The sequence below is a fragment of the Bombina bombina genome, chromosome 12, assembly GCF_027579735.1.
Source record: "Bombina bombina isolate aBomBom1 chromosome 12, aBomBom1.pri, whole genome shotgun sequence".
Taxonomy (NCBI): Eukaryota; Metazoa; Chordata; class Amphibia; order Anura; family Bombinatoridae; genus Bombina; species Bombina bombina.
Window position 1 is genome coordinate 110535165 of NC_069510.1, and position 25027 is coordinate 110560191.

Consider the following 25027-nt stretch of genomic DNA (forward strand, 5'->3'; position numbering starts at 1 on the left):
TACTATAATAAAGTTATTAACCACTAATCCGCCTCACTAACCCTATAATAAATAGTATTAACCCCTAATCTGCCCTCCCTAACATCGCCGACACCTAACTTCAATTATTAACCCCTAATCTGCCGACCGGAGCTCACCGCTATTCTAATAAATGTATTAACCCCTAAAGCTAAGTCTAACCCTAACACTAACACCCCCCTAACTTAAATATAATTTAAATCTAATGAAATAAATTAACTCTTATTAAATAAATTATTCCTATTTAAAGCTAAATACTTACCTGTAAAATAAACCCTAATATAGCTACAATATAAATTAGAATTATATTATAGCTATTTTAGGATTAATATTTATTTTACAGGTAACTTTGTATTTATTTTAACCAGGTACAATAGCTATTAAATAGTTAAGAACTATTTAATAGCTAAAATAGTTAAAATAATTACAAATTTACCTGTAAAAGAAAACCTAACCTAAGTTACAATTAAACCTAACACTATACTATCAATAAATTAATTAAATAAACTACCTACAATTACCTACAATTAACCTAACACTACACTATCAATAAATTAATTAAATACAATTCCTACAAATAAATACAATTAAATAAACTTGCTAAAGTACAAAAAATAAAAAAGAACTAAGTTACAAAAAATAAAAAATATTTACAAACATAAGAAAAATATTACAACAATTTTAAACTAATTACACCTACTCTAAGCCCCCTAATAAAATAACAAAGCCCCCCAAAATAAAAAAATGCCCTTCCCTATTCTAAATAACTAAAGTTCAAAGCTCTTTTACCTTACCAGCCCTGAACAGGGCCCTTTGCGGGGCATGCCCCAAGAAGTTCAGCTCTTTTGCCTGTAAAAAAAAAATACAATACCCAAGCCCCCCAACATTACAACCCACCACCCACATACCCCTAATCTAACCCAAACCCCCCTTAAATAAACCTAACACTAAGCCCCTGAAGATCTTCCTACCTTGTCTTCACCTCACCGGGTTCAACGATCTGTCCAGAAGAGCTCCTCCGATGTCCTGATCCAAGCCCAAGCGGGGGGCTGAAGAGGTCCATGATCCGGCTGAAGTCTTCATCCAAGCGGGAGCTGAAGAGGTCCATGATCCGGATGAAGTCTTCATCCAAGCGGGAGCTGAAGAGGTCCATGATCCGGATGAAGTCTTCTATCAACGGCATCTTCAATCTTCTTTCTTCCGGATCCATCTTGCAGACCTCCGACGCGGAACATCCTGCTGGCCCGACGGACTAACGACGAATGACGGTTCCAGCCAATAGATTGCGAGCTCAATCTGATTGGCTGATTGAATCAGCCAATCGGATTGAACTTGAATCTAATTGGCTGATTCCATCAGCCAATCAGAATTTTCCTACCTTAATTCCGATTGGCTGATAGAATCCTATCAGCCAATCGGAATTCGAGGGACGCCATCTTGGATGTCGTCCCTTAAAGGAACCGTCATTCGTCGTTAGTCCGTCGGGCCAGCAGGATGTTCCGCGTCGGAGGTCTGCAAGATGGATCCGGAAGAAAGAAGATTGAAGATGCCGTTGATAGAAGACTTCATCCGGATCATGGACCTCTTCAGCTCCCGCTTGGATGAAGACTTCATCCGGATCATGGACCTCTTCAGCTCCCACTTGGATGAAGACTTCAGCCGGATCATGGACCTCTTCAGCCCCCCGCTTGGGCTTGGATCAGGACATCAGAGGAGCTCTTCTGGACAGATCGTTGAACCCGGTGAGGTGAAGACAAGGTAGGAAGATCTTCAGGGGCTTAGTGTTGGGTTTATTTAAGGGGGGTTTGGGTTAGATTAGGGGTATGTGGGTGGTGGGTTGTAATGTTGGGGGGCTTGGGTATTGTATGTTTTTTTTTTTACAGGCAAAAGAGCTGAACTTCTTGGGGCATGCCCCGCAAAGGGCCCTGTTCAGGGCTGGTAAGGTAAAAGAGCTTTGAACTTTAGTAATTTAGAATAGGGTAGGGCATTTTGTTATTTTGGGGGGCTTTGTTATTTTATTAGGGGGCTTAGAGTAGGTGTAATTAGTTTAAAATTGTTGTAATATTTTTCTTATGTTTGTAAATATTTTTTTATTTTTTGTAACTTAGTTCTTTTTTATTTTTTGTACTTTAGCAAGTTTATTTAATTGTATTTATTTGTAGGAATTGTATTTAATTAATTTATTGATAGTGTAGTGTTAGGTTAATTGTAACTTAGGTTAGGATTTATTTTACAGGTAAATTTGTAATTATTTTAACTATTTTAGCTATTAAATAGTTCTTAACTATTTAATAGCTATTGTACCTGGTTAAAATAAATACAAAGTTACCTGTAAAATAAATATTAATCCTAAAATAGCTATAATATAATTATAATTTATATTGTAGCTATATTAGGATTTATTTTACAGGTAAGTATTTAGCTTTAAATAGGAATAATTTATTTAATAAGAGTTAATTAATTTCGTTAGATTAAAATTATATTTAAGTTAGGGGGGTGTTAGTGTTAGGGTTAGACTTAGCTTTAGGGGTTAATACATTTATTAGAATAGCGGTGAGCTCCGGTCGGCAGATTAGGGGTTAATAATTGAAGTTAGGTGTCGGCGATGTTAGGGAGGGCAGATTAGGGGTTAATACTATTTATTATAGGGTTAGTGAGGCGGATTAGGGGTTAATAACTTTATTATAGTAGCGCTCAGGTCCGGTCGGCAGATTAGGGGTTAATAAGTGTAGGCAGGTGGAGGCGACGTTGAGGGGGGCAGATTAGGGGTTAATAAATATAATATAGGGGTCGGCGGTGTTAGGGGCAGCAGATTAGGGGTACATAAGGATAATGTAAGTAGCGGCGGTTTACAGAGTGGCAGATTAGGGGTTAATAATAATATGCAGGGGTCAGCGATAGCGGGGGCGGCAGATTAGGGGTTAATAAGTGTAAGGTTAGGGGTGTTTAGACTCGGGGTACATGTTAAAGTGTTAGGTGCAGACGTAGGAAGTGTTTCCCCATAGCAAACAATGGGGCTGCGTTAGAAGCTGAACGCGGCTTTTTTGCAGGTGTTAGGTTTTTTTTCAACTCAAACAGCCCCATTGTTTCCTATGGGAGAATCGTGCACGAGCACGTTTTTGAGGCTGGCCGCTTGCGTAAGCAACTCTGGTATCGAGAGTTGAAGCTGCGTTAAAAATGCTCTACGCTCCTTTTTTGGAGCCTAACGCAGCCTTTATGTGGACTCTCAATACCAGAGTTATTTTTATGCTGCGGCCAGAAAAAAGCTGGCGTTAGTTTTTCGGGTCGTTACCGACAAAACTCCAAATCTAGCCGTTATTTTGTTAGCACAGTTTACAAGGTTTTAAAAAACAAGAGCAGTTCAAGGATGCACCTATTAAAAAGTCTGCACAAATCCATATTGGTTGACCCGCTAGCTGTGGCTAGTTAGAGACAGATGCAAATGTAATGATGGTTCTAACCAATCATTATGTTGCATTCTGAATTTCATCAAAGGACATTAAACTGCTGGGCGCACTTATAAAAGCAGGGTTACCACTCGCTGTGCAATTGTTTTTCCTCCTGCGCCTTCAATTCTCCTGGTTTTACCCCATCCAGGTGCTGTTTGGTGAAACTACACATCTTCACGCTGGGCAGCACGTTAAACTGAAGACCATAATACAATAAACTGGCAACATCACTGATCTATTAATGCGCACCACTTCTGTCACAGAATGTGAGAGCACCTAAGCACCAAGATGGCAGTGCCCAGTACTAAGATGAGAAGCTTCACCAACCAGCACCTGTTTAAAGTCTCTGCAAAGATCTGCAGGCACAGGAGGAAAATCAGCAAGTAAAGTGTGTAGTAACATTGCTGCTGTAGTTGTACCCAGCTTTTTAATGCCCCTTTAAGTATGATGTAGACACTCCAGCCTTTCTGGGAGGAAGTGGAATGGGCAAACATTTCAGACTCGCTACACACATATGCCACTCCTGGTTGGCTCAGTGGCTGTATTCAGCTTATTTACAAATATAAACTGGACATTAAATAAGGTGCTTGTAAAGGATGTAACGTTTAAGATATTAATGGATTGTTTACTTTTTCTAGTGTTGAAGCCTCCCCTGCCGAGTGCTGCCAACATGCTAAGGTGCTGGAGGACACGCAGTTTGTAGATGGCTACAAGCAGTTAGGATTCCAGGAGACCTCGTATGGAGAGTTCCTGAACCGTCTACGTGAAAACCCACGTCTTATTGCCTCATGTCTTGTGGCCGGGGAAAAGCTGAACCAGGAGAACGCTCAAAGTGTCATTCATACAGTCTTCACCTCGTTATATGGGAACTGTATCATGCAGGAGGATGAGAGCTACCTGCTGCAAGTTTTAAGGTACTTGATCGAGTTTGAGCTGAAGGAGAGCGATAACCCACGCCGACTCCTCCGCAAGGGAACATGCGCCTTCAGCATTATCTTCAAGCTTTTCTCTGAAGGACTTTTTTCCGCCAAGCTGTTCCTAACTGCCACTTTACATGAACCCATCATGCAGCTGTTGGTGGAAGATGAGGACCATCTAGAGACCGACCCCAGCAAGCTAACGGAGCGCTTCACCCCAGCCCAGCAAGAGAAGCTGTTTGGAGAGAAGGGCAGTGAGCAATTCAGGCAGAAAGTACAGGAGATGGTTGATTCCAATGAAGCTAAGCTTGTTACTTTAGTGAACAAGTTTATCGGCTACCTGAAACAAAACACTTATTGCTTCCCACACAGCCTGCGGTGGATTTTATCCCAAATGTACAAAACCCTGTCCTGTGTCGAAGGACTGGAGGTGGGCGAGGTCAGGTCTATGTGCACTGACCTGCTCCTGACTTGTTTTATTTGCCCAGCAATTGTTAATCCTGAGCAATATGGGATCATCTCAGATGCTCCCATCAACGAGGTAGCTCGGTTCAACCTGATACAGGTAGGTCTATCCTTTCTGGAATACACTTCACAAAGAGTATAACTGCTTGTATGTAGTTTGTCAGTATATGAAGCAGATATACATGTGTATATGTGCAAGATAAACGTGCTAAATGGATTTTCATGGGAGTTTTGTCAACATCAGGATATGGTAACATTTAAAGCTTTCTTTTGCGAAATGCAAGATAATTTGTTTGTTACTAAAATAATCAAAACCAGTGTGTGTGTCTCTCTTTTTTCTCTTTCTCTCTCTCTTTTTCTCTCTCTCTTTTTCTCTCTCTCTTTTTCTCTCTCTCTTTTTCTCTCTCTCTTTTTCTCTCTCTCTTTTTCTCTCTCTCTTTTTCTCTCTTTCTTTTTCTCTCTTTCTTTTTCTCTTTCTTTTTCTTTCTCTCTCTCTCTCTTTCTCTCTCTCTCTCTCTCTCTCTCTCTCTCTCTCTCTCTCTCTCTCTCTATCTATCTATCTATCTATCTATCTATCTATCTATCTATCTATCTATCTATCTATATCTCTGTATAAATATGTATGCTAGATTTATGGATATATTTTATTTTCCAGAATCTAAAATCATATTAGAATGTGTTAGTTTGTGATCCTCAGTGATATGTGGCTTTAATATTATCCATGAAATACCTCCCCTCTGGTCTTTCTGCTGTAGGTTGGTCGTCTTTTGCAGCAGTTGGCACTGACTGGGTTTGAGGAGGCAGATTCACGTGGCAAGAGCAACCTCAGCAAATTTGACAAAGTAAGTTACACTCACCATGTGACTGAGTTTTGTATATGAAGAAGCCTTAATTGTATTTCCATTATTGATAAAGGGACGTAATTGTTTTGCAAACTCCTGATATTGGCTGTTTTTATTTATTTCCAGCGTAAAGGACCAGTAAATACAGTAGATTTGTATAATCAAATTTCAAAGTTATGTCTAATGCCACTCTCCCTGTATCATGTGACAGCCTTCAGCCAATCACAAATGCATATATTTTACGATTTCTTGCACATGCTCAGTAGGAGCTGGTGACTCAAAGTGTAAATATAAAAAGACTGCACATTTTGTTAATGGAAGTAAGTTGGAAAGTTGTTTAAAATGTCATGCTCTATCTGAATCATAAAAGTTTAATTTTGAATTGAGTGTCCCTTTAATGTATTTGTGCATGGCCTATTTTCTCTTATAAGTCTTCACATCTGCAGCACAAAATATTTCATTCCAGTTTGTCATTGAAGCCAGCAGTTCCATATACAAGAACTATTTTGTTTGCTCTGGAAGTAGCTGAAATCTTAAAGGAAAAACATGCCAATAATATGAGTAACACAAACCCTTTCCTTGAAGTATGCGTAGGCTTTATTTGTCATATGTATTCATAGTCATAAGTGCTTATTGATGGAGGGATTGCGCAACTACTTGGTGTTGTGACCACTAGCTGTGGTCTCATGTGAGACAGAAGTGCTAGCTCTACAATTGGTTCTTCATGATTCATAGCTCAATATAGTGGCCTTTTCCCCAAGATCCTCAAGCTTTTAACGAAGATTAGATTCAGATTCTAGTTTTCTTATGAATGTACTCAATAAAATGTTAAAACAAAGCTTGACAAACCCACTCCCCTGTCGCCATAAGTTTAAAGGGACAGTACACTGTAACATTGTTTTTTATATGAATGTATTTTCAATGACTTGTTATACCAGCTGCAGAGTATAAAATGTATGAGACAGGTTTATTTGTGTATATGAAGTAGCTGGTTTTGTGCTTTTTTTTTTTTTTTTTTTTTTATATATATTTTTATTGAGGTTGTGCGAAATAATACAGCTTATATAAAAGAACATAGCATAAGACAAACTAGAAATGATTCACAGTATAGATGATACAATGCAATAGACTGGAACCTCTTTTTCTTTTTAACATAGTCTAAACAAAATGCGTTTCCTCATTTGCCATTGAAGGCAACTCTTGTGCCTCTAAAAACATGCATCAAACTCTGAGAGAGGAAATTTAGTGATTTGAACGGTCACCTGTAGACCTATAAGCTAAAATTAGATTGGTAATTAACATATGGAGTAATGACCACAATGAAAGTACTATCTTTAGATGAAAGTAACGTAATGAAACAATCAGAGACTCTACTGGAAAGTAGTGTTGATCAGTCCTGCTGAGTGAAATGTAGTGATTAGAGTCAGTACTGTGGTAAATTGAAAAAACAAATGCTAGGGAGGTATTTAGGGTTGCGGCATAGACGTGAGAAGCCGCATATGTAGCCCTCCTCATCTAGGAGGTCCATTATGTGGGGGGGGGGCGGAGGTGGTAGGGTAAATTCCCAAAGTGGGTGAGGAAATGGAAAAGTGTTTTAATTATTTATCTATCCTTTCCTTTTTGTATAAAGACTGGGGTGTTATAGATATTAAATATTAGGCTGAACTCTATGAATAAATGACCTCTGTAAGTTACTATAATAGGCACCAGTGTTAATGTTTATGAGAATGGGAACTCAGTATATGCCAGCCAGGCAGACATGGAGAACATTAATATCTTGCCATGGCAACCCAACAACCATACATCATATGGGGCCACTAGCTTATCTAGTACAGTAGGACAATGTATGCCATGTTCTCAGACTAGTAGCAATACAAAGCTAGATATACGAGGATGAGGGGTGAAGAGCTGCTCCGCTACATACTATGACTACTACATCTAGTATAGGTATACTAAGATACAAAGCTCCTACACCAACAAAGGGAAAAATATTGTGCATTCACGTAAGAACATGGAAAGCTATTGCCTGGAAACTTAAACTAACATGCAGGTCAGTAATAAAACAAATAATGCTATGGTAAAGGTAATTGTTAAACATTTCAAATATACCATTGTTGTCATAAAGAAAAAAGGGAAGTTACATCTTTATGCCTAATTTGTCTTAGGTCCTATCCCCTGGGCATGGGCCCTATACCCAGAAGGATCTAGTCATAACTGGGCGGTAAATCACAGGGAGTTCACATTCCATATTTTTTAGTTTTTAGCCTTATACAGATTGTACAATTTGTTCTATATCAAAGATATGCTTAATAATTAGGTTGCTAAAATACAAAAGAAGAGCAAGCATGTATCTTTAACTATTATGAGTGTTAGATAAGTGGAGTGCAAATCATAACATACACAAGCTAACTGAAAGCCCTTAAATTCACCACATGCAAGATATAGCCTTAATCAGCAGAGAGCATAATATGACAATTCTTATTTAGAAGTTGCTGTAAGAAATATAGAAAACTCAATGTGAACATTTGTGACCTGCAGCAAAAGTGCAAAAGCTGACAGTGGATCGACAGTGTCTGCAGCCTTTCATTACCCATTATGGCACATAAGCAGATGCATATTAATAAACTGTAAAGTATAACTATGATAGGAACTCATATGTAACATAACATATAAACTTAGTGCGAATTTTAAACAGACAGTGTGTAGTAGTACATTTAAAAGCAGATGGAGCTAGATATTAATTCAGGAGCTATTATTAAAAACACTGAAGATAATATGATATGATGTTTATAAGGGTCTGCAGGCAAGGCAGGGGGAAAACAGTAACAATATCAACTCTAGAGTTTTGATAGTCATTCAGTTCCAGTAGTTGTGAACATGCTGTCTATATAGAATTTAGTTATGTCCCATAGCAGTCGTAGCCTGACAAGGTATGTATCGTCTTAGAGATATTTTTAGAGAGGTCTCAGTGTGCACAGACCATGATTGGTGTGTTCAAGTTAACCGATGCCCCTTCGTTGGCTATATGGAGCACACTGACCCTGATGCGTAGTTACATGGGTCAGATAAAGCGGTATGTACTGAGGGGAGATTTGCGCCCCCACCAGCTTCCATCTCAAATCAGCAGAGCATACATTAGGGCACTCAGCTGGAATAACAGCGCTTTCAGAGTGGTCCTTTCTCGTTGTTACCCACTTGGAACTCGGCAAAGCCCGCTCCAGGACATGAATCTGCTGATCGGCAAGCTGTGTCTCAGGAAAGTCAGACCGCGAGTGCAAGCCTCCAGCCTCTTGTGTGGAAGGCGGGATCTCGCTCGGTGGTGCGCTGCTGTGCTGCAGTAAATCAAAGGGATGCGTGTCCTCTAGTTTACCGGTTAGCTGGGTCGTAGTCTCTGAGTTAGGTGGTCTCATAACCAATTGCACAGTTTCTGCAAAACGGAGCTGATATTGTTTCAGAAGGGCTCCAATATCCTGTAAGATGCAGCAAGCAAATGCCATGATGAATTTAGAAAGGGTTTTGTGTATTCCCCTCCTTGCGCAGTTTAAAGATGGCTGCTTCGAAAAGGCCTCCTCTGGTTCCCCTGACAAAGTAGACAGAACAGCTTAACTTCACATTATCCCTCAGCCTCCAAAAGTCTTGACGATGTTCAGTAAACAATTAGACACCTTATTAGTATTAAGTGTGCTGAGTACAAAGGTCCAATATGCATTTTTTAAATACTATACAGCCAGAGCTGTGTTAACATGCGACCTTTCTGTCTCAGAGCTGGCTCCGCCCCCCGGTTTTGTGCTTTTAAACCACAGCCTATTACAATGGGTTGAACTTCAGGTAATATCAGATCTTATTATGTTATCACTTTGTGTACACAGACTTGCTTCCTTATCTTATATTTGTCTGGAACACCAAAGCTCAATACTTAGAGAGAACAATGGAAAATTATCATTTTATTACTTAACTATCCTGCACCCCACTGAGAGTGTAATCTCTTCTGCTGGCTGTGTTTACTTAGGCTATTCAATAGAATATACTCCAGTATAGAAACTTTCAGTATAGGTTGGGATACCACCGGGTAAATCGGCTATTTCAAATGCCAACATAGGGTAAAGGAGCTACTTGTAAACAATGTAAAACACTTCAGCAAGTAAAATGAATCTTTGGGAACAATTTAAAGGGGAGAGATTTTTGGGGTGAACTGTCCCTTTAATAATAGGCCCAGGCTTCCTAGGTTGAAGCCCCAAGAAACCCAGAAACTTGCTGCAGCCAGCCGCACCTGAAACTGGATTATTCTAGGGCACTAATCTGGGAACTATTATTTCCGCAATGCCACCCACACATGGTGTTGCTGCTGCACAGACCCCCTAATGCCATCTCCACCCATGAAAGCTGCATCTCTGCCCACTGTATAGAGAGGTGTGCAGGTTTCTGTACAACTTGTCCATGAGGCAGATTGTTCACCAGAGAGGCACCGGAAATAAAATAAGTCTTGCTTTCTACGTAAAAACTCTGAAAATGCATAGGTTTAAGATGCAAAAAATAAGAATATAGAATTAAAATGTTTATTAATCCACGGGAAGGTTGTGGCCCTTGATAGATTGTTGGCCGAAGAAGCGGAAGCTTAACTATTCTTAAAGTGAAGGTCAATTTCGATGAATTAGTGGTCGGTTTTTTATAATCCTATTAAAAACAAGGGCACTTTAATTCATCAAAATTGATATTTCACTCGTTTTCTTCAAAAACGTACCTTTTAATCCTGACAGCCGCTGCAGCGCTTCCTCTGCCCGTCTCAAGCCGTCTTCACAGGTCAAAAATGATGAATCCGGCTTCCTCTAATCACAGCGTTGCCTCAGGCCCATGATTCCCCCGGGGGGAAGCCGTGATTGGAGGAAGCTGGATTCGTCATTTCTGACGTATGAAGAAGTTTCCGACGGCCGGGGGAATCGCTGGAGCGGCTGTCAGGATTAAAAGGTAAGTTTTTGAAGAAAATAGGATTATTAAAAACTGGGCACTAATTCATCGAAATTGACCTTCACTTTAAAGGAACGTGGAGCCCACATTTTTTTTCTTTCATGATTTAGAGAGAGCATGCAATTTTAAACAACTTTCCAATTTACTTCTGTAAACTAAATTGTTTTGTTCTTTTGGTATCCTTTGTTGAAAAGCATACATAGGTAGGCTCATGAGCTTCTAATTAGTGGCTGCACATATATGCCTCATGTTGTTGGCTCACCCATGAGCACTATAGTTTCTTCAACATAGGATACCAAGAAAATTAAGTAAATTGGAAAGTTACATAAAATGTTATTCTCTATATGAATCATATATGTTCCTTTAAGGCAATTGGTCGTGTCTGGCTATTGGAAAACGATAGCAGTAAAAAAAGGTGTTAATTTGTGTGAATTTTTTTTTTTGACTTGGCTGATATTCTATTCTATAACAACAAAACTGAAATTTTATATATTTATTTATTTCGAACTTATCATGTAAATAGTGTCCATTTTAACATCCATCCTGTTGCTGTCAACGTTGGAGGCGATTTGTGACTCTGAGTCACATGGTTCAACCCTCCATTGAGCTGTGTGACTTCCTCCATAATGTTAGTGTCTGATGAATATTTTGTGCTTTTACATATTCATTCTGTACTTTTTAGTGGGGTACAGAATTTTTGTTATTACAACATACACTGTGCTGCCCCATTTTCAGACATCCAAATGGCTAAATATTGCTTCACTGTCATAGGAACTCATGTTTGTGTATCCAGGAAGACGCAGATTTAGTCTAGGCCTGATTTTTCTTTCATTCTTGCGTATAAAAATATCTGATTTTTTTATAAATTCTTTTTATTGAAAAGAGACACAGTGATCAAGTAACAAATACAGTCCAGTTAAACATGGCTATATGGTGCGCAGACCATTAGGAACTGAATGAAATCCAATAAGAGAATGTGCAAGGCCTTACAAACATCCATAAATAAGTCCCAGAAACAACGTTCTGTTATGCCGTTCTCCCAGCAGACCCCCATATCGCTCCCAGGGGTGAAGTATGACGGACTATTGTCCCAATGCTAATAAAGTATATATGATCACTCCGTCTCATTTATTTATCCTATTTTCCAACATCAATTAACCCATTAACTTTAACATAATAACCACAACAACAACAGACAAACGTGTCTGGTGTCCTCTCTCCCCTCCTCCCACCCTGCAACCCCCCCCCCTTCCCAGTACCAGCAAGGATCAGAAAAGCATCTCCTCAAAAGCACAGATTCCGTCTCGAGATTCCACAGGATTACTCAAATTTTGCCATTCCCCTCTTAATATGGCTACCAACAACATCTCCTGATTTTGTATACAACTTGTGCTGCTCCAACATTTCCTAGTAGGGAAAAATAAATAAATTGTAACCTGCAAATGCTGTAAATCAAATAACTGGTGTAGTCCTTTGCAGTATTTTAAAAAACATAGGTTACACATTTTGCTTTTTGGCCTTTCTTGAGAACTTAGGACAAAGCACAATTCTTGGAAGCATTTAATCTCCCTTGAAGTGAGCGGATGTGTTAGCCCTGTTATTGTGTCAGCAGAGGGATAACTGCCTCCAGTGAGGTTGGTGTGGGGCGTAGTGCATTGAAAGGTGTAATAAACTAGATTGTAGGGAGCACTCCCAGAATTCTGTAAGGACTTGATTCTTGACATGGGAACCAGGGTTAATCAGTAGACGAATGCTCTAACTATTGTCTCCGTATAAGGGCTAAGCTGGGGAGGGTTCCTGTCATTGTTGTGTGAGTATATGAGCTTAGCAGGGGAGGGATCCTGTCACTGTTTGAGTATATGGGCTAAGCAGGGGAGGGATCCTGTTAATGTTGTGTGAGTAATATGAGCTAAGCAGGGGAGGGGTCTTGTCACTGTTGTGTGAGTATATGAGCTAAGCAGGGGAGGGGTCCTGTCACGGTTGTGTGAGTATATGAGCTAAGCAGGGGGAGGGATCCTGTCACGGTTGTGCGAGTATATGAGCTAAGCAGGGGAGGGATCCTGTCACGGTTGTGTGAGTATATGAGCTAAGCAGGGGTAGGGATCCTGTCACGGTTGTGCGAGTATATGAGCTAAGCAGGGGAGGGATCCTGTCACTGTTGTGCGAGTATATGAGCTAAGCAGGGGAGGGATCCTGTCACTGTTGTGTGAGTATATGAGCTAAGCAGGGGAGGGATCCTGTCACGGTTGTGTGAGTATATAAGCTAAGCAGGGGAGGGATCCTGTCACGGTTGTGTGAGTATATAAGCTAAGCAGGGGAGGGATCCTGTCACGGTTGTGTGAGTATATAAGCTAAGCAGGGGAGGGATCCTGTCACGGTTGTGTGAGTATATAAGCTAAGCAGGGGAGGGATCCTGTCACGGTTGTGTGAGTATATAAGCTAAGCAGGGGAGGGGATCCTGTCACGGTTGTGTGAGTATATAAGCTAAGCAGGGGAGGGGATCCTGTCACGGTTGTGTGAGTATATGAGCTAAGCAGGGGAGGGATCCTGTCTCGGTTGTGTGAGTATATGGGCTAAGCAGGGGAGGGATCCTGTCACGGTTGTGTGAGTATATGAGCTAAGCAGGGGAGGGATCCTGTCACGGTTGTGTGAGTATATGGGCTAAGCAGAGGAGGGATCCTGTCACGGTTGTGTGAGTATATGAGCTAAGCAGGGGAGGGATCCTGTCACGGTTGTGTGAGTATATGGGCTAAGCAGAGGAGGGATCCTGTCACGGTTGTGTGAGTATATGGGCTAAGCAGAGGAGGGATCCTGTCACGGTTGTGTGAGTATATGGGCTAAGCAGAGGAGGGATCCTGTCACGGTTGTGTGAGTATATGAGCTAAGCAGGGGAGGGATCCTGTCACGGTTGTGTGAGTATATGAGCTAAGCAGGGGATGGATCCTGTCACTTGGTGTGATGGGGAGATAGTGATGCTGTCGATGGCGATAGAAAAGTCAGAAATCTGAGTAGAGTTAGAGGGGGGATTAGGAGGAGCTCAGTCTTAGACATGTTAATCTTTAGGTGGTGAGAGGCCATCCAGGAAGAAATGCCAGATAAGCAGTCACTGACAGAGAGAGCAGGGGTGGAGAGGTAGATCTGAGTGTCATCAGCATAGAGATAATTGAAGCTATAGCTGTTGATAAGTTTACCCAGTGAAAAAGTATAAATGGAGAAGTGTTGAGGAACCAGGACAGAGCCTTGTGGTTCCCCAACTGATACAGCCATTGAAGAGGAGTGACAGCCAGCAAATGATATAGAAAAGGACCTGTGAGATTCTTTGTTTTGTACTATTAGAAGGGACTGGGACTGTATTGTTACCAGTGTTAAGCAGAGTGTTTTTGAACAATGCAATGCTTGTGGTTTTTACAGGGGTGTGTGGCTGCCTTCCTTGATGTGGTCACAGGAGGACGTGCTGTTGAAACTCCACCTTTGTCTTCTGTAAACCTTCTGGAGGGGTTAAGCCGGACAGTTGTATATATGACTTACAGCCAACTTTTCAGTCTGGTGAGTACAAACATCCAACTGGTCACTATCAACATCTGCTGTTCATTATATGGGCTTTTCATGCATATTCAAAAAATGTTGGGAAAATATTTTTCACAAATGGCAACAAACATGGAAAAAAAGCTAGCAGATGCATTGGGTTGTTTATTTTCAGGGGTTTGCTTTTACAGTTTGTTTTTAACTATATGCATTTTTTTTTCATTTTTGTTTTTTCTGGGGTCATGTAGGTATCAAAGGACATAAACAAAATATTATAGGAACAGTCTACTTGAAACATTGTATTGTTTAGAAAGATAGATAATCCCTTTATTACCCATAACCAGAGGTATGCTTTTTACCTCTCTGATTACAATATATCTAAGTCTCTGCAAACTACCCCCTTATTTCAGTTCTTCTGACAGACTTGCATTTTAGCTTACTCAGAAATAACTCTTAGTGAACACGTTATCTATATGGCACACATGAACTATCACTGTTTAGCTGTGAAAAACTGTCCAAATGCACTGAGATAAGAGGTGGCCTTCAAGGGCTTAGAAATTATTAATGAGCCTACCTAGGTTTAGCTTTCAACAAAAAATACAAAGAGAACAAAGCAAATTGATGATAAAAGTATATTGGAAAGTTGTTTAAAATTGCACGCCCTATCTGAATCATTAAAGTTGAATCTATCGCTCGTAGCGAGACCTGCGCTGTTATGGCCTGAAAAACCCTTAATAACCAGCGACATACAGGGTATGTTGTGATAATTAAGGGGTTAAGCTCAGATAGCTGGCGGTGGTGTGTTATCTACTCTCTGAGAAGGTGTAGTGTTTCTACACTATATGAATGTAGTTTCAGGTTTAACATTTGGCAAAATGTAAATATCAGCAGAACCTATTTAATGGGCACCCCACCCTACGGATTTTACGGACTACTCGGCTAACATTTAAGCCAATGTACAGCTAATATTTTTCATTCAAAGTTTGCTGCACAAATTACCATTAAATCAATATATATAGAGATGTTTGTGTGTATATGTATGTGTATATATATATATATATATATATATATATATATATATATATATATATATATATATATGTGTGTATGTATATATATATACATACATACATACACTGTGTATACTTTGGGATCTAATGTTCAGCAGTAGTACAATGTGACTAATACCGATTTTGTTCTTTGAAGCTTGGCTTCTTGCGCAGTGTCATCTCTAGTGACCAACTGCGAGAAGAAGATAGGATGGCGCTGGAGAATCTCCTGGCCACAGTGCCCCAGACCAAGACGGGCAAGTGCAGCAACTATGAGTTAACTCCGTACAGCACCCCACAGCACTCTCCCGCTACCACACCAGCTTGCAGGAAGAACCGCCTGCCTATTGGTGAGCACTTTATTTGTCTTTTCTAATACACTTTTCAAACTGTTGCTGTAATGTGCATTTACATTAAGCAGTGATGACTTTTACCAGAAGCATTTTTGCCAAATTTTAAATATGTTTCTATACAACTATATCATTCATCTATGTACATATACATTTTGACCAGAATGTCCCTTAATTCTAACATATTTATTTTTTGGAGGCTGTTCTTGTGCTAAATAAACTTGAGTTATTTGATATATATTTCCCTGAGAACCAAATTTAGTTTTGGAGTTGATTATATCAGCCGTTGAGCAAGGGATATCTAATTGTGCACTAGCATGTATTCCCTTCTATCTAATTTCACGTAAAGGGATAGAAAGGCCAGAATTGAAATGTGTATGGGTGCATTTCAATTTTAAATATACATATTTGCAATATACTTCTATTAGCAACAATGCTTCTAGTAAAAGCTGGTACTTTTTTTCGGCAGCATGTGCACATATGCTGTGAGGGCATGTGCACTTGTATTCAAGCTTAGGGAGCAGCTTGTCATGTGTATTGTCTCTGAAGACTTCATTTGTGTCATACAAGCACTGCTGAGTCTTTGAGGAGGTTTGTTTGAATACAGGTGCACGGTCCTCACAGCATATGTGCGTATGCCGCTACAAAATAGTAATAACTTTTATTAGAACCATTTTTGCTAATGGAAGTATATTGCAAAAATGCTTCTATTTAAAATTAAATTGCTCTAATGCACATTTACATTTTTAACCTTTTCTATCACTTTTTTAAAACTTTTTTTTTTTTATATTTTTTTTCTTTTCTTTTCCGCAGCCTTTTTTTTTTTTTTTTTTTTTTTTTAATATGAAAAATGTTTTCTGTATGTAAAGGACATTTTGTATACATAGTGTATATAGTCTACAGTTAAATGGACACTGTATTGTAAAATTGGTTTCCCCTTTATATGTTTCCAGTGGCTTGTCTTACCAGCTGCAGAGTGTTAAATGTATGGGAAATATATAGTTTAGGTTTGTTTAATATGTGAAATAGCTGTTTTTGATTATTTAATGGTCAAAAACAGATATTTCACATACAAAAATATCCATTGTTTTCAGGAACGTGCTCATTTATATGAGCTGAGCCTGCAGGATTAGCAGACCTTCTTATGATATTTCTCTGTCTATACCTAAAGGCCTTTTCTCATCTCTCTCCCTTATTATATATGTATGTCCATGCGCGCACGCCAATTCACCTTTTAACGCCGTTAGGGCATTGTATTCCATCCGAATTTTGCTGGGCTTTAGAGCCAAAGGACTGAATACAACGTCCTAACCACTTGGCTTTCCTGAAGCCACTGGCGCTTCCCTGATAGGATCGTGGTCTGGAGGGCGTGCCTAGCATCATAGGGACGCCCCCTGACGCGATCCCATCTTTGAAATCTCGCAATCTTGCACGTGATCACGAGATTTCAATTTGTTTACATTGGAACAGTTGTTCCAATGTAGACACGTTAACCCCGGCACGAAAGGGTTAATACTATGTACTGACGTTTTCCATTATTAATTGCTAGGACACTAATTGAAATGGACTAAGCTCTTTCGCCCACCCCCTGCTTGGAGGTCAATTTCTGCTACTGACTCTAGTTTACATAGATTGTTCTATAGAGAATATAGAAGTATTACAATTTTCAGTATGGCTGGCAGTTTCAACAGCCAAAATAAAGGTAAATAAGTGATGTGTAAACAATACACTCCAGCAGGGAAGAGAAAATGTTACAGTGGAGTGTCCCTTTAAACACTGCCGTGCTCGAGATCAGTATACAAAATAAAAGTTTTAAATTAATTTAAAACAACTAAAGTTTGCTTTGCCTTGCTATCTCAGAGCAGCCCAGGAACACACCCTTAGAAAACTGTATTCAGCATGTTTATTATATCTCCATTGTTTTGGCCGTTTAGCGGCTGATAGACAATCACTGTGTAGCATCTCATGACTTTATTGTAAAGGCTGCATTGGGAGCTAAAGGGGGATATATGTGTTTATCTGTACTGGGGGAGGATGCAGAATGACCTAACTTCATGTATGAACTAACTATGCTTTCTCTCCGTGCACTGGAACTAACTATACCCTCAGGGCAGCAGCTGGCAGCCATGACTGTTTGGGACTCGTCCACCTCGAATCTCACAGCCCATATAAACCTGGTGACCCCGTTTGGTGGGTAACTGGACATCTGTATGCATGGGTGGCTTCCATTTTACCTGCGTCACTGAGTTTTGTAGAAAGAGAAACCTCCCCACAGAGATGATTATAAGGAAACTGGTTCATATGCAATAGTTTTCATTGCAAAAAATTAAAAATAAAAGCGGAGATGACTATACGTTCACTTGCTGCATATGGGTAAAGAGACAGTAAACAACTTGTGATTACAACAACATATCTGCAGTCTTCCAATAGATTAACATACTAGCAGAGTCTGAATGTTATTAGAATAGATTTACACCTTATTTGGTGCAGTTGTTTTTCAGAGTTCAAAACTCCACCCTTATTTGGAGACGTCAATATAGGCGTGAAGACGACTGGACTTGTCACTGTCATAACATAGTGCAATTTAGGGACAGATATTTGCTCTTTCAGTAATTTACAATTTTTAGACTTAAAGGGACATAATACCCATATATTAAATCACATGAAAGTGATGCAGCATAACTGTAAAAAGCTGACAAGAAAATATCACCTAAATATCTCTGTTAAAAAGAAATTTTACCTCAGTGCTTTGTGTTGCAACCCCCCTAAAAACAGCTGATCAGTATTATCGGTGCTGATGTCATACTTTGCTTTACTATGATCTCATGTGATTTCACTGAACTCTTAGGAGATTTCATAGTAAACTTCCTTAAACTGAGTAGGGAAATAACATGACTATGTCTGCACATACTAGATGCACACTCCTTGCAAGTCCCAGGACTAGCATCCTGATTGGCTGCTTAAAGTCCATTTACAATGGGATGGGGCTACTGAGGAAATGTTGAGGTAAAATATCTCCTTTTTTTTTTACATAGAGATGTTCAGGTGATAGTTTCAAGTCAGCTTTTTACGGCTATGCTGCATCAGTTTTAAGTACTTCAACATTTGGTTACCATGTCCCTTTAAATTACAGGAATTGGTGCAAAATAAATAATTACAGACAGTATATTATAAAGTTGTTTTACTATTTATAAAAGCATTTTATATTAGTCTGTGTTTACTGCCCCTTTAATCCTAAATCTTGGTTTCTGCCATCTGTTCTTTTTTTTTAACCCCCCCCCCCCCCCAAAAAAAAGAAGAAAACCCCACACATGCAAATACATTGCAAGTGTGATTCTTGTGCCTCATTTACAGACTCCTCCGTACGGTTCCTTACATAGCAGAACATGTGCATCAATATTGCAACACTCTTTCTGTCAAGCTCCAGTTACGTTTGCTGCCTGTGCTGAACTCTTCCCTTGCTGCTCCGTATGGCGGCGCATATCCAGCCACTGCTTTAATATCTATTTATCCAGCATTTCCCAGCTCTTGCACATGTATAGAGATCACATGTGGTACACAGATATAACAAATGCTTGCATCAATGCCATTTCTTATTTTCATGCTGTGGTGCACTCCATCCCTGTGTTTTGCTTAATGCATGATGTGTTTACAGCTGCATCTTGTGCAGAGTTACAGACAAGTCAGATGCTGTTAAACGTGCACTGCCTAGTACTAGACTATTTTACATGTGATCACCCAGTGCTGAAGAGTAAAGATGAATTTGTAAGTCAACGTACAAGTAACATCGCTTGATACAGCATGGTAGAGCAGTTTGTAGAGCCAGCTTGTACATCTGTGTTTTGGTAGATGTTGTTGCTTTGCTTGCTTTCTCATTGTCATTGTCCCTTGGTCCCTAACTGTGAATTGCTTTCCTCTTACGCAGTCACACGAAGCCGAAGCAAAACCAGCCTCGCTGAACCAGATCATGACGGATCGTCACAGGAAGTGACCCCACAAGGGCAGCCCGAAGAGGTTCTGGTCATCTCCCTTGGTACAGGACCACAACTCACACCAGGAATGATGTCTGAGAATGAGGTTTGTCACAATTCCCATATCCAAGGTTTTAAAATGAAATGGACCCAGTGTTTTATCAGCTCACCTCACTACCTTTAAGACCATAGTACCCTAAAGTTTCAATTCTAACAGTCCTTCTTTTATAAATGTTCAAACAATGAGTAGTATTAAAATAGTCATTGTTATGTCTGTCTAGGCCAAACGCTCCTACTGCAGGCTATGTTATTTCAATATTACTTAGGTTTTTTGTTGTTGTGCTAATTAAGTTGTAACCTTTTGAATTTGCGCTGTACGGAGATTAAGCAGTGCCCAGTTGTTTGTGTATCGGTGAACACACTACAGTGCTGTGCAGCCTTTTACTTCCCCAGATATGCTTAGAAATGGGATTTTCTTTTGAGCTATCTTTCTTCAGTTCAATAGCCTAACCAGGCACCACCAGCCACCGTTTGCTCTGCCGCTAATACTCATGCATTTTATCTTGCAATTTCAGGCATAATAATTGTTATTTCTAAAGTGCATGTGTACACATTTTAATAATTTGTCATACCTAATAAATTAGCATATTATTAAAATATATTACAAAAAATGGCCCATTCCAATCCATTTGTTAGTTTTTGTGTTTAATGGGACAGTCTACACCAGAATTGTTATTGTTTTCAAAGATAGACAATCACTTTATTATCCATTTCCTAGTTTTGCATAAGAGCACATCTACATGACACACAGGAACTAACGCCCTCTAGTGGTGAAAACTGTCAAAATGCATTCATATAAAAGGCGGCCTTCATGGTCTAAGAAATTAGCATATGAACCTCCTAGGTTTAGCTTTCACCTAAGAATACCATGAGAACAAAGCAAAATTGGTGATAAAAGTAAACTGGAAAGTTGTTTAAAATTGCATACCCTATCTGAATCATGAAAGTTTATTTTGGACTAGACTGTCCCTTTAATTAAAGGGTTTTACTTGGTGTTTTCCCCATATGCGATTAACAAAGTTAAGTCAGGCCCACAGTCTTAAAGTACCATTAAACACAGTAGGATTTGCATAATCAACAAATGCATAATAATCAAAAAACAAAACAAAAACATGAAATACAAAAAAACTACCATCTTTTTTTTCTCAATATTTTTCATTCACCTTCCCTTATTAATTATGGGTGCCTCCATTTTAGAGCCTAAGTAAAACTGCAGGTATATGAAGGAGAGCTACTGCACATGTGCACACACTGGAATACAGTAAAAGCTAGATTTCAACATGGCCGCGCCCATGAGTAGAGGGAAGTGGGGAATAACCTCAACACTATACTTATAGTGTAATGTATTTAGTGTTTAATGTTTCCTTAACTACAACAAGTGTCTGCTACAGATTTAAAGTGATGTTAACGACTTTGAGATTTTCAAATAAAATGTTACATTATATCTAGTTAAAAAAACACACTTTGCTGTATAGGAGCCACTATTTTGTCCACTTTCCCGGGAATGTGATTCTGAAAATTGTGGAAAAAAAGGGGAAGTGTAGACTTAAAAAATGGCAATATTTCACGCAGTCATTGGTTGCACCCTCTAGTGACCCCTTTATTAGCTGTACCTAATTGACTTCAGTTGAGCAAAAAAACCTAGGTTATAAAATGGCTGTGCCCATAGCTTTATGGAAACTAAAACTTTAATTTTTTTTAATAATTAGAAAACTAATATCATTTTTAAAAAACATCTGCATGGGATATAATGCTCTAGTCTCGAGTAACTTTAGCGTTTCCCAAAGTCTATTATGTATCTTCGTTAAAAAAAATATATATAACTTTAGGTTCCTTGTGATACCGATTTGAACATTGTATCCATAAAAAAAAAGTTTTCTGTTTTTTCCTAAGCACTAAATGAAGCCACTGATCCGAATAGATCTATAAAACGTTTTGTCTGCAGGTCCTGAACATGCAACTAAGAGATGGCGGGCAGGCAGATGTGCCAGTGGATGACACCAAGCTTCAAGGAAAGCCAGATAAGACCCTGCGCTTCTCTCTCTGCAGTGACAACTTGGAGGGTATATCAGAAGGTGAATGTTTGTGTTAAAGACAAATTATTTTTGTCAGGCAAAGACTAGTTACATGACCAAAACTGTCCCCTGTAGATAGCTTTATAGAAAAGCTTTTAGTTGTGCACAACTGGGCCGTAAAGGGACAGAAAACTGTAAAATTGGTTTCCCCTAATGTATATCCAATTAATTGTTATACACAGCTGTAGAGTATAGAATGCATGAGAAATTGAATTTTAAGGTTTATTTGTGTATATGAAATTGCTGGTTTTGTGCTTTGAAACCGCAACCTATTGAAATGGGTTGAGCGTGCAGGTAAAATAAGATCTTATTATGTTTTCACTTTGTGTACACACACATGCTTCCTTATCTTATATCTGTTTGTAAAACAAAGCCCAATACTTAAAAGGAATACAAAATTTTGCTGGCTCCTTAGCTTAGATGCCTTCTTTTTCAAATAAAGATAGCAAGGGAACGAAGAATAATTGATAATAGGAGTAAATTAGAAAGTTGCTTAAAATTGCATGCTCTGTCTGAATCATGAAAGAAAAAAAATTGGGTTTAGTGTCCCTTTAATCTGCTTTTTTTCACCCAATATTTTTACTATTTTTAAGAGTGATCTTTGTTTTACATGATTTTTTCTTCTTAAATGGAAAGAGTCCACAGCTGCATTCATTACTTTTGGGAATTAAGAACCTGGCCACCAGGAGGCGGCAAAGACACCCCAGCCAAAGGCATAAATACCCCTCCCACTCCCCTCATCCCCCAGTCATTCTTTGCCTTTTGTCCCTGGAGGTTGGCAGAGATGTGTCAGAATTTTAAATTTTTGTTTTTTTGTCTCTTATGGAGGGTAGTACTCTTCGGCATGGGACAGGAGTTTTAAGTAGTCCTGTCAGTCTCTCACTGAGGGCTTGGATGAAAGTTAGAGTCCGGAGATGCAGGGAGAGTCTTTCTGCAAAACCATCACGACTCGGATTAACAGCTCCTCAAGCAATCGGCGTTGTCTAACTTCGCTCCGCTGCCTTCTTTCTTCTCTCAAGTCCATGGCGGAGGCAATGCTACTATCCGTCACACTTGAAAGGCCATGTTTCTGTTCCATGGCGTAGATTCTTGTAGGATCGTTTCATTTTATTTTATTTATCAATGTACTATAATGTGAATGTTTTCCCGAGAGGCTACCACCTTGCAGGTCTAACTAAACATAAGGGTCTCAGTGAGTCTCTTGTAGTATCTTGGAATCGAGGGTTAATATCTCCTGAGGGGGGTTATTGAACAGGGGGGTTATTACATGTTTGTTATGTGATTCAACCTGCTTATGTGTGATGTTTATGGGCTTGTGGTTTGGAACATTGAGGCCTTTGGAAGTGACGCGGCCTTTTGGTTGGGCGCGCTTTTTTTGGACTGTACGATTCACCTTGTGTCCGGGCGTGGTTATGTTACGTTTTCCATTTCCGCATTCCCGACTGGGTGGCAAAGGAAATTTTCTAGTCTGCAGGGGTCTGGTCATAGGAGGTGATGAGTGCCCCAGCCATTGGAGGTGTTGGGTGCCGTTTTTGTTTTTACTACTTTAGTCCATATTTATATATCCTCTATCCAGTTATGGAGGATTCTGATGTTGAGACTGTGCTAATTTCATATTCAGTTACAGAGAATTCTGATACTATTTTGATTTCAGATTCTGTGTCCGCTGACGAATCCGGATTGGCCTCGTTGACACATGTAAACCAGTTTTGTTCCGTATACCATTTCAGAGCGCCTGGTTCCTCAGGCTCGGGGAATCAAGGGACTGCTGAGCCATCCGCCTCTGGGGGTCCTGTCCTCCGAGAGGCGAGTTCCCTACCAATTCATTCTTCTACACATGTGGGTAACCCAGTTTCTGATTCCTCCATGCAGGGTAGCGTGTTTCCCCCCGGAGGATACTGCACGTTTTCGCTTCCACATAATGTTGGCGATTGTTTGTCTGCAGAGTCCAGACGTTTATTTGAGAATGTGCTCGTGCCCTATTGTCCCGGGCCTTCCGCCTTGGGGAGGGCCTCCACAGTTCCCTGCGGGTGTAACGTCTCATACATGTTTTTCAGTTATTGAATGACCCTACCGTTACCAGATACAGAGATTTTCTGCTACTTCGAATGGTGCACCTCATTAGACATGTGGGGATGAAGTAATCTCCTGAGTCATTTTTTTTTTTTGATCTTTCACAGTTTTTTAAAGAGAGGTTGCCGTTTGGCTGGTCCTCTGGGTTGCCTTATATTTTATTTATATCCGATGGGATGTCTTTTATTTGTTATTGTTTCCTTTGGGAACCTTCTGGGATTGATACTCTTTATTACTTCTTCGGAAGTTGTTTTGGACATGTTAGTCCTATGTCAAAATTGTCTGTTTTTTTTTCCCCTATGAGGGAGAATTTATGCAGCTTGCTGGTTATGACCCTAGGTGCAGGCTGGTCCTGTCTGGTTCGTTCGGTCTTGCGGCTGTTCCGACACGTGGCGCTGTTCTGCTCGGCTGGTTTGGTAGAAGCACCGAGTGCTCAGGTTCTCATTGTTTTTCATGTTCAACTAAGCATTGGAGGAGGACCTGTGGGTCCGTGAGGTGGGTAGGATTGTTTCAGTCCTTATAGCCTTAAGTCATAGATGGCCGGGCAGGGGAATTTTTTTTTATGCTGCGTCACTCTATCTGACATCTGATTTCAGCAAAACTTATCCTCCCCATGTGGAGGAGGGTTGGAGGGCTTAGTGCCCCTTACCGCAGTTGAGCGGTTTGGCCTTCATTTTTAGGCCTCTGGATTTGCCCTTTTGGGCTTGATCTAACAGCTTGTATAGGATAGCTGTCTAGCATGCGGAAGGTTTGGAGTTTGAAACCAGTTGCAGCTTTTGACACCTTGCAGGTGTACGCGTAAGCTGTTTACAGTGTATCTAGATGCAGCTCTTACTCTTTGACATGTACTGTCTGTCTGAGTTATAAGAGACCTTTGGGTCTTCTTCCATTGTCTCCGGGTGAGTTGGATCTCCTTTTAGGGATCTGTGTTTCCGGGTGATGGTTGTTCCCTGCAGGGACTTTGTTTAGCTCGGGGTGGAACTTGGGCTATGTTCTTCTACTCCATCTACCTGACCTGGTCATGGTTGGCCAGGTTTTCAGAGTATTTTTTACTCTTTGCCACAGAGTATCCCATTTCATCTGGTGGTTAGCTGTGTGGCTTGCGCCTCAAGGGTTGTTGGTTCATACCCAGCTGCTGGCGCTGGATGTCTAATTTCTGGTGCTCCTTAGGGTTGCATTCCCGTGGATTCCCTGCTCTGCAGGCGAATGGGTTGGCTGTGTCTCTGCTTCGCAGGCTTCTTGTAGGGGGGTCCTTTTCTAGGACATCT

The 25027-nt window shown here is 40.0% G+C and overlaps 1 protein-coding gene across 8 annotated transcripts in view; it reads left to right on the top strand.

Moving 5' to 3' along the window:
• GAPVD1 (GTPase activating protein and VPS9 domains 1) overlaps positions 1–25027 on the top strand; it is a 231021-nt gene that overhangs the window by 41240 nt on the left and 164754 nt on the right. For 4 of the 8 annotated variants that reach the window (XM_053695629.1, XM_053695636.1, XM_053695630.1 and 1 more), the window contains 7 exons: positions 4106–4949; positions 5605–5691; positions 14068–14202; positions 15388–15580; positions 17690–17770; positions 19506–19657; positions 21557–21686. In XM_053695629.1, coding sequence (XP_053551604.1) covers positions 4106–4949; positions 5605–5691; positions 14068–14202; positions 15388–15580; positions 17690–17770; positions 19506–19657; positions 21557–21686 — 1622 coding nt within the window. The remainder of the gene's footprint in view (positions 1–4105; positions 4950–5604; positions 5692–14067; positions 14203–15387; positions 15581–17689; positions 17771–19505; positions 19658–21556; positions 21687–25027) is intronic. The other 4 variants (XM_053695632.1, XM_053695634.1, XM_053695633.1 and 1 more) reach the window with 1 other exon arrangement.